This window comes from Dermacentor silvarum, chromosome 7 (genome assembly GCF_013339745.2).
Source record: "Dermacentor silvarum isolate Dsil-2018 chromosome 7, BIME_Dsil_1.4, whole genome shotgun sequence".
Lineage (NCBI taxonomy): Eukaryota > Metazoa > Arthropoda > Arachnida > Ixodida > Ixodidae > Dermacentor > Dermacentor silvarum.
This window is the reverse complement of record NC_051160.1, coordinates 178,555,170-178,567,894: the sequence shown is the minus strand read 5'-3', so window position 1 is coordinate 178,567,894 and position 12,725 is coordinate 178,555,170. Positions and strand designations below refer to the sequence as shown.

The 12,725-nt window shown below is 51.6% G+C and overlaps 1 protein-coding gene across 6 annotated transcripts in view; it reads left to right on the top strand.

Moving 5' to 3' along the window:
* The window catches only part of LOC119458732 (tRNA:m(4)X modification enzyme TRM13 homolog), a 306,204-nt gene that overhangs the window by 226,617 nt on the left and 66,862 nt on the right, over window positions 1-12,725 (top strand). For all 6 annotated transcript variants that reach the window (XM_037720598.2, XM_037720596.2, XM_049671406.1 and 3 more), the window contains 2 exons: window positions 1,220-1,301; window positions 4,122-4,196. In XM_037720598.2, the coding sequence (XP_037576526.1) occupies window positions 1,220-1,301; window positions 4,122-4,196 (157 nt within the window). The remainder of the gene's footprint in view (window positions 1-1,219; window positions 1,302-4,121; window positions 4,197-12,725) is intronic.

Genomic DNA, 12,725 nt, shown 5'->3' with positions numbered 1-12,725 from the left:
TAGACAGCTTGTGTAAAAGAAGTGGTGACACCTTACCACATTGACACCACATTAACAAGCTTTTCAGATTAATGAACTTTTCAGAAATTCCCTGCAAACTGCTTATAGCTTCAATGTAAAAAAATTTCAGTGCAACGAACTTCAGAATTCCGAACTTTTCAGAACTACGATCGTTATTCAGTTTCCATGTCATGGTACAATGGCTCGGTGCTACGAATTAATATTATGAAATCTTGGGATTCTTAGATTTCTGTGCATCCTTCACGGCAGCTGGAACAGTAGGGAAGCAGGCAGTAAGGCACAGAAAGCGGGCACCGGAGCACATGGGTTCGGAAAAGCTGGGCCGGAGGAGGAAAACTTGGGAGGGGACTTTCTCTTTGTTACGGAGGTATCAGGTGTTGCGAGCGCATACTCCCATCAAACAAGTGTTGCTTAGCAATGTAGGCACGTCTGTTTGTCTTTCACCCTTCTTTTTGCACACGTCTCTTCTTTCTTATGCGCTTCTTTCTGTGGCCATACAAGCTGCACGCACGGAGAAATCTAACGTAACCTCTCTGCTCTCAGCGATGCCACACGGTCCACTTTCTGGACAGTGTCATGTACACATGCTTTTGCTTTGGAATAGCTGAGGTGTCCGCCTCCAACGAGACTGTTGCGGTGTCCAAGGCAAGGAATGTGAAAAGCAAGCTAACAAAGAGAAAGAAGCATTGCACTTTGGGGAGGCAACATGGAGCTTCCTTCTAGTTGGTAGTTTTTCTCGGCGTAAGCGTCTCTTGTGTGCACCACTCTTACTATAGCTTCTGTAAATTTTTACATATATAGCATATATGTAGCCATATAATGTAATGTATAGCGTGGTGGTGGAAGCTAAGAAAAATAGCAGTGACATTTTCGTGGATAGCTCATACGATGACAACTGATAAACTGATGGGTGGATTGGCTAATTTTGTGGCTTTCACTATACCAACCTTCCAGAATAACAAACAATTTGCCACGATCCCTGAAGTTCGTTATATCAAGATTTTACTCTGTTGGGAAAACAAATTGCCACCCTTTAGTGTCATTATATGAAACCACGTTCTTATTTATTCAATTTTTTGACACTGTGGTTACCTTTAAGAATTTTGTATCCACTCGGACCTCCTCATTCACGTTATTCATGTCTCCTTGGAGAATAGTCCTGTTGCAGTATTCCATGCTGGCTGCTCATGTCTTGCAGTTCGAGAACAAGGCAAAGAGTGACCTGGGTGATTTCCCAGAAATCCAGCGGCTGCAGATTGACATCCGGCATTTATGCCTTGGTAAGTGCCTTAGTCAAATCACAGGGCTTGCATACATGCGGTGGGGTGAATGCATTGTTGTGTTATGAAACAATGTGTCACACTGACTGGAAAAGGTTGCTGCAAGCGTGGCATCCGGGTGGGCTTCTCAGCGCCGCGATAGTTATACAGTTAAACCTGGATATAACGAAATTGACAAATTCCCAAAAAACTTCATTGTAACGAGGATTTTGTCGTATGCAGATTCGGCATGAAAATTCAAAAAAGAAACGCTTACCGTATGTACTCGATTGTAACGCGCACTCGTTTTCCATTTTCGTTGAAGCACTCATCCTTGGAATTTCACACCAGTTACTGGATGCGTGGACGCGTGTCGTTTCGCACAAGCGCGAGGCATCGGAAACGAAGAGCGAGCAACACGATGGCGTCGTAGCGTCGTATATTGTTACAGTGGAACCCCGCTGTTACGTTCTCAGGTGCTGCGTTTTCCCGGCTGTTACGTCGTTTTCGGCCGGTCTCGGCACACTTGCTGTAGAACCCAATGTATTGATAACCCCACTGTTGCATCGCAACTGTGGGACCGTTCGCGTATCATACGTTGCGAACTGCCCGAGTGGCCATTTGACTTTTCATGTCGCTTGGCTTGGTGGCTTGATGATGGCATTGGCCGCACAAAGTGCGGGGGCGACAACTATGACGTATTTTCGGTTTTTGCCAGCAAAAGTATGGCCCTTGAGGTCCGTATTTGCTATCTAAAGATGGTGTCTATGACGCGTTGTGGCCCTAAAATTGGTTTTGGCTCATAGATATTCCGTATAAAGTCCAAGGACGATAACGCAGTCGCCGCGCCCTGTATGCTGTATGTGCGAGTGAAAACGTGCGAGGGGAGCCGACGACCGCATCTAAATCTCGTGCGCGCAAGAAAGAAAAGCAGGGAGGAAGCACGCCTTCTTCCATTGCGCTCGAGGCACCTGCGAGGGGGGACGGATGGCGGGCAGCATTGTACTGTACTCTGGCATCAACTGTGTACTGCGCAGCAGTGCCCGTATCTTGAAAGCGATCTGCATTGGGGCAGAGTCTAGACAGTGTAGGTGCGTCGGCGGCTCATGGCTTTGAGCATGCTGTGTGTTCTCGGCGCTCAGTTTGCATTGAAGCGATACACAAACAGCGCGAAGGTCACTTTGCTCGCTTCTGCAGCGGTGCTTTCACACGCCGCCAGCGTTTGACAGTGCGTGTCCGCGCTCATCGAGTGTGATGTGTCACAGCGTCTGCCAGTGCGTCAGCAACATCAACTGGAAAAGGAGAGTGCCGGCTTGGCGGGCTACGCCAGCTGCAGCAAGTGGCAGGATCAGGTTTGAATGAAAGGATGGAGTAAAGGTCACGCTCGTGGCGGGAAGATCGCCGGGATGAGGGATGCAGGCCCGCCTCGCACACGTGCGCTCGCTTCGCATTCCGTCGCGGCAGCGAAGGTGCTTCCTGTTGCTGCTCTTGCAAAAAATTACAAAATTTGGGGCAAAATCTATAGGTTGTCAGCAGGAAAAATTCATTATTTCAAGGGGGTCTCCCGCTGCCACTTCGTTACGTAGAGGTCTCAAATACATGTGCTTCTTTGGAGTAACGGCGGGGAATAGATAAACTTCGTTATATTCAGGAATTCGTTATATGGAGGTTTGTTATAAGCAGCTTTAACTGTAGAATGTGCGGAAGAGTAAGTGGTCACAACATCATGAAAAAAGTTGACATAGGCACTACAAAATACGCCACACGATTTGTTGAAAGGACGAATCACGTGTTGTATGTGAATTCCTTGACGTGCAGGGCTGATTACAGGGCCCATAGCAGGAGGTGCATAAATGAGAGACTGCACGAACACTGGTAAATGTTTGATCTAATGCATGTTCCGGATCATCTCGCCACGCACTGCACTGGGTGCAAGTGTGAACAAATTTTTTACAGGAAAGCGATACTACACAAGTCCAGTAACTAAAGGAAAAGAGAAGTTTCTTTTTAAGCTTATACGAATAAAGTGGTCCCTCATGGCACGTGTGTCAATTGACTGTTCGTAGCTGTCAACAGAAAAGAGATTAGACTAATCATTGACAATTGGCAGTGTCGGTAGGCCTGGGAGGCTATCTGTGTGCATGCAAGGTCTCCTTTTTCTGAAATATAAACAGTTGATAGTTTACGCTCGGCATCCTGTGTGTGTTTGCTCACTTAGGTCTGTCCATTGGTTATTCCTGTGCAAAAACACTAGTATGGTTAACCAACTAGCCCACCGCAGAATTTTTCTTGATGCAAGAGGTATTTGGACTTTCCACGCTCGAAGGCTGCATTACTGTGACTGTACAGCCATCAGATTTTGTGAACTGTGCAATTTGGTAAGTAGGGGGATCAACTTGTCATTCTATCCATTCCAGTTTATTGTTCTCTTCTGAGCAATGCACTAAGTTTTGGTTGTACAATCAATCGTTATTGGCGGCTATTTTTGACACCTTGTGCCTACCTGCAGAATAATTCATTAGAAAACTATGGTTTCACTGATTAGTGCTGGTATTATTGTTTACGTTTTTCAAGTGATAGAATTAAGTAGGTTTAAGGCGAAGTGGTTTGCAAAACTCTAACCTTGAAGCTAAATAGAGTGCATGGGACAGGACGAACAGAAGTGTTGCCACTTTAACTTGAGCATGTATCCAAGTTCTTTTGCACTGCAACTTCTTTTGCAGTGCAAAAGAATTCTTTTGCAACTGTTAATGTAGGTTAGATTTACTCTTAGCAGGTTCATTTCATGTTGGTATGTTTGGTGGCTACATTATAGACTTTCTATTATATTTCTTATTCCAGGAAATGTCCACCTAGTGAAGGCCCATCAGAAAAAGCTCATAGGGCTCTGCAAACACCTGTGTGGGGAAGCTACAGGTAGGTGTAGCTTTACCGCATTGCATTCTACCACTGCTAACATATGGGGCTGAAATTTGGAGGTTAACAAAGAAGCTCGAGAACACAAAGAGCGATGGAACAAATGTTAGGCCTAACATTAAGAGACGGGAAGAAAGGGGTGTGTGGAGCAAACGGGGACAGCCGATATTCTAGTCGATATTAAGGGGAAAAAATGGAGCTGGGCAGGCCATGTAATGCATAGAATGGATAACCGGTGGATCATTAAAGTTACAGAATGGATACCATGAGAAGGGAAGCGCAAACGAGGACATCAGAAAACTAGGTGAGGTGAAGTTGGGAAATTTGCAGGCCCAAGTTGCAATCTGCTAGCGCAAGACGTGTAATTGGAGATCGCAGGGAGAGGCCTTCGTCCTGCAGTGGACATAAATATAGGCTGATGATGATTATGATGATATCCTATGAGACAAATGCCAGAAGAACAAGAATCATGTCAAAGAGTGTTGGGGCCTGAAGAATGTTGTGGAGTCAATAGCAAAACAACTAAAGTTGAACCCACTTTTAATGATGTCATAATGACCACATTTGAGTGCATTTACAATTTTCCGACCCTGCTTGTAAAGCAGCATTCCAAGGTAATGAAATGTTTTAGTACCATGCTGTAACTTGAAATGTACGCTTCAAACCCAGTTGTGGTAAAACGAGGGCGCATGCAAAGCACAACTGAACGAGTGCCCGGCAGCAGTTAAGCTAGCAACCACGAAAAGCGGATTTTAAAAGCTGCGAGAAAGTCCACTCTCTTTCGAAGCATGTTTTCAGGGGCAGCACTGCATATGGCAGCCATGGCCTTTGAGTTGCAGTGGTGCATGCACCGGTTAGATCTCGGAAGCCACAATGACTGCACACTTGTTTTTGTGCAGTTCTTTATGCAGCAACACGATTTGGACCAGTGGCCGCTCAAGCGTTACTATCGTTACTGTCGATATTCACATAACCGGGTTCGGTGCGAGTACAGCCGTTATGCACTATTACGGTTAATAGACCATTAGTGAGAGGCACACTCATTTTTGTGCAGTTCTTGATGCAGCAACACATCCAATACGCCTGTTTGTACTTTAAAAGAGTTGAATGTTGGCTAGTTGGTATTTTGACATGAGAACCATCTTGAAATAGTGTGCAACGGGACGGCACAACAGAAAGGAAGACAAACACAGGCGCAAACTAACAAATTATTTATTGAAGCCAGACCCACAAGTATATATATTGTCATGTAGTAGTGACGGTAAATAAAACAGTCGCAAAACTGTGTATGACGAAACTGGTTTTTTATTGGGCGAACCTGTGCCCACAAAAGCAAGCTACACTCAAAGCACAACGATAGCGGCGAACACAGTCGGCGATCGTCGAAAATCTGATCAGCGGCAAAACGCGTCGGCTTTTATACCTGAGTCATCGAAGGTTCCAGAATAATCCCTGGTACGCGCGTGTCTTCCAGAAAGTTCTAGACAATTCGCGTCGCTCATACAATCAGATAACATAAGCGTCGGTGAAAACAGGCAACGGAAAGAAGCATCGATAACGTTCTAGAAACTTCCGATACAGGCGCGTCCTGCGCCGAGCGATAACGTTTAACATTTGTTAGCCGGTGGAAAGCGGCCATCGGCGAAAGATAAACATGTATACGCGTCAATACCCTCCCCTTAAAAAGCATCGTCCCGATGCTACAAACAAACGCGAAAGCGAAAACAAAACGACGCGTAATAAAGAAAGAAAATAACAAAGTAACAAAGTACCTATAAGCTCATCAGCGGGCGTAGAAAGGCTTAAGACGCACCACGTGGATGACTTCAGGTCGTGCCCGGCGCCGCTGTGATTGCGAAATGCCGTCTGGCACGACCTCATAGTCCAGTGCGCCAATACGTCGGATTATCTTATATGGTCCGAAATAGCGACGCAACAGTTTCTCGCTAAGTCCTCGTCGGCGTATCGGAGTCCAGACCCAAACACGGTCGCCGGGCTGGTACTCAACGTAGCGTCGTCGTAGATTGTAGGGTCGGCTGTCGGTCCTCTGCTGGTTCTTGATGCGCAGGCGGGCGAGCTGTCGACCTTCTTCGGCACGCTGCAAATAAGTGGCAACGTCGATATTTTCTTCGTCAGCGACGTCTGGTAGCATGGCGTCAAGCGTCGTTGCCGGGTTCCTTCCGTAGACCAGGTTGAACGGTGCCATGTGCGTCATTTCTTGCACGGCCGTGTTGTATGCGAAGGTCACGTACGGAAGGATGGCATCCCACGTCTTGTGTTCGACGTCGACGTACATTGCCAGCATGTCGGCGATGGTCTTATTTAGGCGCTCGGTGAGGCCATTCGTCTGCGGGTGGTAGGCGGTGGTGCGGCGATGGCTTGTCTGGCTGTACCGCAGGATGGCTTGAGTTAGTTCTGCCGTAAAGGCCGTGCCTCTGTCGGTGATGAGGACTTCTGGGGCACCGTGACGCAGGAGGATGTTGTCAACGAAGAATCGGGCTACCTCGGCGGCACTGCCTTTGGGCAAGGCTTTTGTTTCGGCGTAGCGGGTGAGGTAGTCCGTAGCGACGACGATCCATTTATTTCCGGACGTCGACGTCGGAAAAGGCCCCAGTAAGTCCATCCCAATCTGCTGGAACGGTCGGCGAGGTGGCTCGATTGGCTGTAGAAGTCCGGCTGGCCTTGTCGGCGGTGTTTTGCGTCGCTGACAGTCTCGGCATGTCCTTACGTAATGGGCGACGTCGGCAGAGAGGCGAGGCCAGTAGTATTTTTCTTGTATCCTCGCGAGAGTGCGTGAAAAACCGAGATGTCCAGCCGTTGGGTCGTCATGGAGAGCTTGCAGAACCTCTGGACGCAATGCTGAGGGTACCACGAGGAGGTAGTTGGCTCGGAGAGGCGAGAAGTTCTTCTTTAGGAGAATGTCGTTTTGCAAGAAAAACGACGCCAATCCTCGCCTGAACACCTTCGGCACAATGACGGTCTTGCCTTCCAGGTAGTCTACAAGGCCCCTTAGTTCCGGGTCGGCTCGCTGTTGTTCGGCGAATTCGTCGGCACTGATTGGTCCCAAGAAAGTGTCGTCATCCTGGTCGTCCTGTGGCGGCGGTTCGACGGGGGCGCGAGACAAGCAGTCGGCGTCAGAGTGCTTTCGCCCGGACTTGTAAACGACGGTGATGTCGAATTCTTGAAGTCTCAGACTCCATCGTGCGAGGCGACCTGAAGGATCCTTCAAGTTAGCTAGCCAACACAAGGCGTGGTGGTCGCTCACAACTTTAAAGGGCCTGCCATACAGGTAGGGGCGAAACTTTGATGTAGCCCAGATGATGGCGAGGCACTCCTTTTCTGTTGTGGAATAATTTGCTTCCGCCTTCGATAGCGACCGGCTAGCGTAACTTACAACCCTTTCTAGTCCATCAGTCCTCTGCACAAGCACGGCGCCGAGTCCTACGCTGCTTGCGTCGGTGTGGACTTCGGTATCGGCGTTTTCGTCGAAATGCGCAACTATTGGCGGCGATTGCAGGCGTCGCTTCAGTTCTTCAAATGCTTCGAGTTGCGGCGTCTCCCACTAGAACTCGACGTCGGCCTTCGTGAGATACGTCAGTGGCTCTGCGATCCGTGAAAAATCCTTGACGAAGCGCCTGTAATAGGCGCACAGTCCAAGAAATCTACGCACTGCCTTCTTGTCAGCGGGCAGAGGAAAGTTGGAAATGGCCGCAGTTTTCTGAGGGTCGGGGCGCACTCCAGACTTGTTGATGACGTGGCCCAAAAACAAGAGCTCCGCATATGCGAAGCGGCACTTTTCTGTCTTTAACGTGAGTCCGGAAGTTTTGATTGCTTGAAGAACTGTTTCAAGGCGCCGCAGGTGTTCTTCGAAGCTTGAGGCAAACACAACGACGTCGTCCAAATAGACGAGGCAAGTCTGCCACTTCAAGCCTGCCAGTACTGTATCCATGACGCGTTGGAAAGTCGCAGGTGCCGAGCAAAGACCAAATGGCATGACCTTGAACTCGAACAGTCCGTCTGGTGTTATAAAGGCCGTCTTCTCCCGGTCCCTCTCGTCGACTTCGATTTGCCAGTAGCCGGTTTTGAGGTCCATCGACGAAAAATACTTTGCACTGTATAGTCGATCCAAGGCATCGTCAGTCCGTGGGAGGGGGTATACGTCCTTCTTCGTGATCTTGTTGAGGCGACGATAATCGACGCAGAAACGTAGGGTTCCATCCTTCTTCTTCACTAACACCATGGGGGACGCCCACGGACTCTTGGACGGCTGGATGATGTCGTCGCGTAGCATTTCGTCGACTTGTTGCCTTATGGCCTCGCGTTCGCGCGCCGAAACTCGGTACGGGCTCTGACGCAGTGGGCGGACCTTTTCGTCGGTTATGATGCGGTGCTTGGTGACAGGGGTTTGTCGAACTTTTGACGACGACGAGAAGCAATCCTTGTATTGCAGGAGCAGAGCTTTTAGTTGTTCTTTCTTATGCCTGGGAAGGTTCTGATTGACGTTGTGGGAATCCTAGGGTCCCATAACCGCCGCACGGGCAGCGAACGTCGCGTCAAGCGCATGCGTGCCAGGGAGAGTTGGGAGAGGGGAAACTTTCCTTCCGCGGGGCGGCGCGCGGGAATCGCAAGCGCTATCAGCGCCACCGGGTGGGTCACGTGAGATCCCGCGGATATCGCCCGGGTCTCTTTGGTCCCCAGCAAGCGGCGACGGCGGAAGTCTCCGCCGCCGCTCCCGTATTCCCGCACGTGGTTAGTCAACCGCGTTCTTGCCGCGGCAAACGCCGCGGCCCCCCCGTATTCTCCAGTTGGTAAGTCGGAAGCCCTTCTTTACCTAGTGTATTATTTTCTTCGAGGGAACCCTCAGCGATGTCAACTATAGCTAGCTGGCCTGCTCGAAGTGTTAGTTGCAGTCGTAATAAATGCTTTCCGAGTGTACACGTGGTTGTCGTCTATTGTTTCCTCGAGCTTGTACCGGACCGCGGTTGATGCGCAGGCATGTTCCAACCGCGGGGCTCGGTGTGTCGAGGCAGAGGGCCGCTGGCATCCCCCCATATCCCGACATTTTGGCGTTCCCAACGTGGAGCAAGCTCTTGGAAAACGGGACGACGATCGGTTCGGATGCGCGGAAGCCTGAAGGCTTTGTCCGGACCAGCGTTGGGCCTCAGCCGAAGGCGTGATTGCTAGCTAGATCTGTGTGTGCTTTCTTGAGGGCGAGTTAACGCTGCGCCAGGGTCGCCGAACTCGTGTAGACGCTGAGATTTGCAGCAAGTTTTCTTTTAAGAGTACGCCCGAAGCGAGTGAGTGCAGCAGCCGACGCGGTGGTCGATTTTCCCTGTACATATGTAAATAGCCTCCTTTCTGTATCTTTGGCTCTGGGAGCTGGGCGCCGGAAACGCTGGCTAGGACGTCAGCGGGGCGCAGTCCCAGGAGTCTGCTCGGAAGCTGCGTGTTGAGCAGCGAGCGGGGACCACTTAGCTAGGCCTTCATCTCCTCGCGGCGGCTCATTGGAACCCTTTATGGGTCTTTTGTGGCATTGGTATCCGTCATGGACGCGATTAGGCCTAAGGCTCTGCGGAGCTGCCGGTCGCATGTTCGAAGACGACCATGCCGTGACATTTAGCGGGTGCAACCGGATTCACTAGTTCTACTATACTCGCCCGAGCGGAGAAACCTCGTTCGAAATAGAAAGCTTATTTTGTTCAGATGAACTCAATATTTTGCGGGCGGAATAACCGAAATCTCGGGGGACCAGAGAGCGCTTTGTTCATACGAGCATCGCACACTTTCGCGCTGTATCGGACCGGAAAAATTCGGTCGAAGCGAATAACTTCATTCAAACGAACGGGATTGTTTTTCTTTCTCGTTGCCGCATAAAGCTATGCGGTAGACGGGTGGTTCAGCATCGTGTCAGACGGCCGACGCTGCGGCGGCCTCTACTGCCTTAATTCTAAGTGTTTGTGGAGTGCATTTGAGCGACTTTGCAGAACGAGTGAAGCCGCCTCGACTTGCTATTGCTGCCATGGTCCACGTCCCTGCCTGCTGTCTTGGCCCCTCCCTGTTCGCGGCCCGATGCAGCAGCACATGACAGCCACGAGGAGGGAGGCCTACCATCATACTCCCACGAGGGTGCGTCGGTGCGAGGTACATCGTGCCGGCGCGTGCGCCGTTTCGAGAAAGTCCTGACCCGCTGTTCCCGGGTGGACATTGCGGCGCGCATCTTGAGGGCAAGCCATCTTCAGCCCTGTCATCGTCAACCACTGTGACGGCTGCCACATGTGGGCGGCCGCCACACTGGACAGTGCTGCCTATCAACGTGGATTCGGACATTTCCTGCCGGAGTTTACCATCGCATCTGCCCGGATACTTTGTCAATGCCGTCGTTCCAGCGATTTCTCCGCCTGTAGGGCAATATTTAAGGGTGGAGGGATGTGGGAATCCTAGGGTCCCATAACCGCCGCACGGGCAGCGAACGTCGCGTCAAGCGCATGCGTGCCAGGGAGAGTTGGGAGAGGGGAAACTTTCCTTCCGCGGGGCGGCGCGCAGGAATCGCAAGCGCTATCAGCGCCACCGGGTGGGTCACGTGAGATCCCGCGGATATCGCCCGGGTCTCTTTGGTCCCCAGCAAGCGGCGACGGCGGAAGTCTCCGCCGCCGCTCCCGTATTCCCGCACGTGGTTAGTCAACCGCGTTCTTGCTGTGGCAAACGCCGCGGCCCCCCCGTATTCCCCAGTTGGTAAGTCGGAAGTCCTTCTTTACCTAGTGTATTATTCTCTTCGAGGGAACCCTCAGCGATGTCAACTATAACTAGCTGGCCTGCTCGAAGTGTTAGTTGCAGTCGTAATAAATGCTTTCCGAGTGTACACGTGGTTGTCGTCTATTGTTTCCTCGAACTTGTACCGGACCGCGGTTGATGCGCAGGCATGTTCCAACCGCGGGGCTCGGTGTGTCGAGGCAGAGGGCCGCTGGCATCCCCCCATATCCCGACAACGTCGAAAGTTGGTTCAGATATTATAGTCGTCGTTGCGGGTGCACTGGAATCCGTGAAGGCGAAAGCACTGCTGGCTTGTACTATTTCATCGATGTAGGCGACCGTGGTGCCTTTGTTAATGTGCTTGTATTCGGGGCTGAAGTTCGTGAGCATCACCCTTGCTTTCCCTGCATGTAGCTCAGCTATGCTTCTAGCGACGCAACTTTCACTGTCGAGCAGTAAGTGATGATCGCCCTCGATGACGCCCTCCATGTCTGCAGGCACTTCGGTACCGACGGAAATCATTACGCTGAAGCGAGGCGGAACGGTGACTTGTTCTTCAAGCACATTCAAGGCATGGTAACTTATGCTTGTATCCGATGGTATCGCGTTGTGCGTTGAAAGCGTTATTGACTTGGACCTTAAGTCTTAAAGATGACTGCACCGTGTTGATTTAGAAAGTCCATGCCTAGGATGACATCCCTGGAGCAGTGCTGCAGGATTACGAAGCTCGCCGGGTAAGTGCGGTTGTTTACCGTGACTCGCGCTGTGCAGATTCCAGTCGGCGTTATTAGGTGGCCTCCCGCTGTCCGGATATCGGGTCCTTGCCAGGCTGTTTTCACCTTCTTCAACTTGGCGGCGAACGTGCCACTGAAGACGGAATAGTCCGCGCCAGTGTCGACGAGAGCGGTGACGTTATGACCATCGATGAGCACGTCTAGATCGGTAGACCGGCGTCTAGCTTTGCGGTTAATTCGTGGCGTCGGATCACGGCTGCGTCGGCTTGCTCTGCTGCTGTTACGTCGCGTCGGTAGGTCTTTCGGCGGCGAAATGTTGTCAAGGCTGTTGCTAGGCGGCGTGCTGATATCTCGTCGTGATGAATCGCGAATCGTCGTCGTCGGCGGCGTCGGAGGATCTTCGTCATTGCGTCGTACAGCAACCGCACCTCCATCGGTTGCTGCCTTTAGTTTCCCGGGTAAGGGCTGGGAGATTGGCCCCGGGTGGGACCGTTGTACTGACGGCGATGCGGCGAGATGTAGCGGCCTGGTGACGGCGAGCGTAAGGATCGTCGTGGTTGCCACTGGGCTCCGGCGAGGTAGTCGGCGATGTCGCGCGGTCGTTCACCTCTATCGGGACGCGGCACGTTGACGGGGAACCCTCGTAGGCCCATCTCGCGGTATGGGCATCGGCGGTAGACATGACCAGCTTTCTCGCAGTGATAGCAGAGCGGGCGGTGGTCGGGGGCGCGCTAAATGTCCGTCTTCCTCTGGTAGCTGCGCTGGGCGACGGGCGGGCGTGCTGGCGGCGGCGGCGGTGGACGACGGAACTGCGGCGTTACGGGGCCCTGGCGTGAGCGCGGAGGGGGGCCTTGACGACGGGCGACGGCGGCGTAGGTCAGCGCTTCCGGCTGGGGTTGCGGCGATTGTGGCTGCACATCGGGAACTCCAAGTGAGCGCTGAACTTCGTCTTTGACGACGTCGGCGATAGATGCCACGTGAGGCTGCGACCTGGGAAAGAGCTTATGCAGCTCCTCGCGAACGACCGCTCTGATGGTCTCGCGCA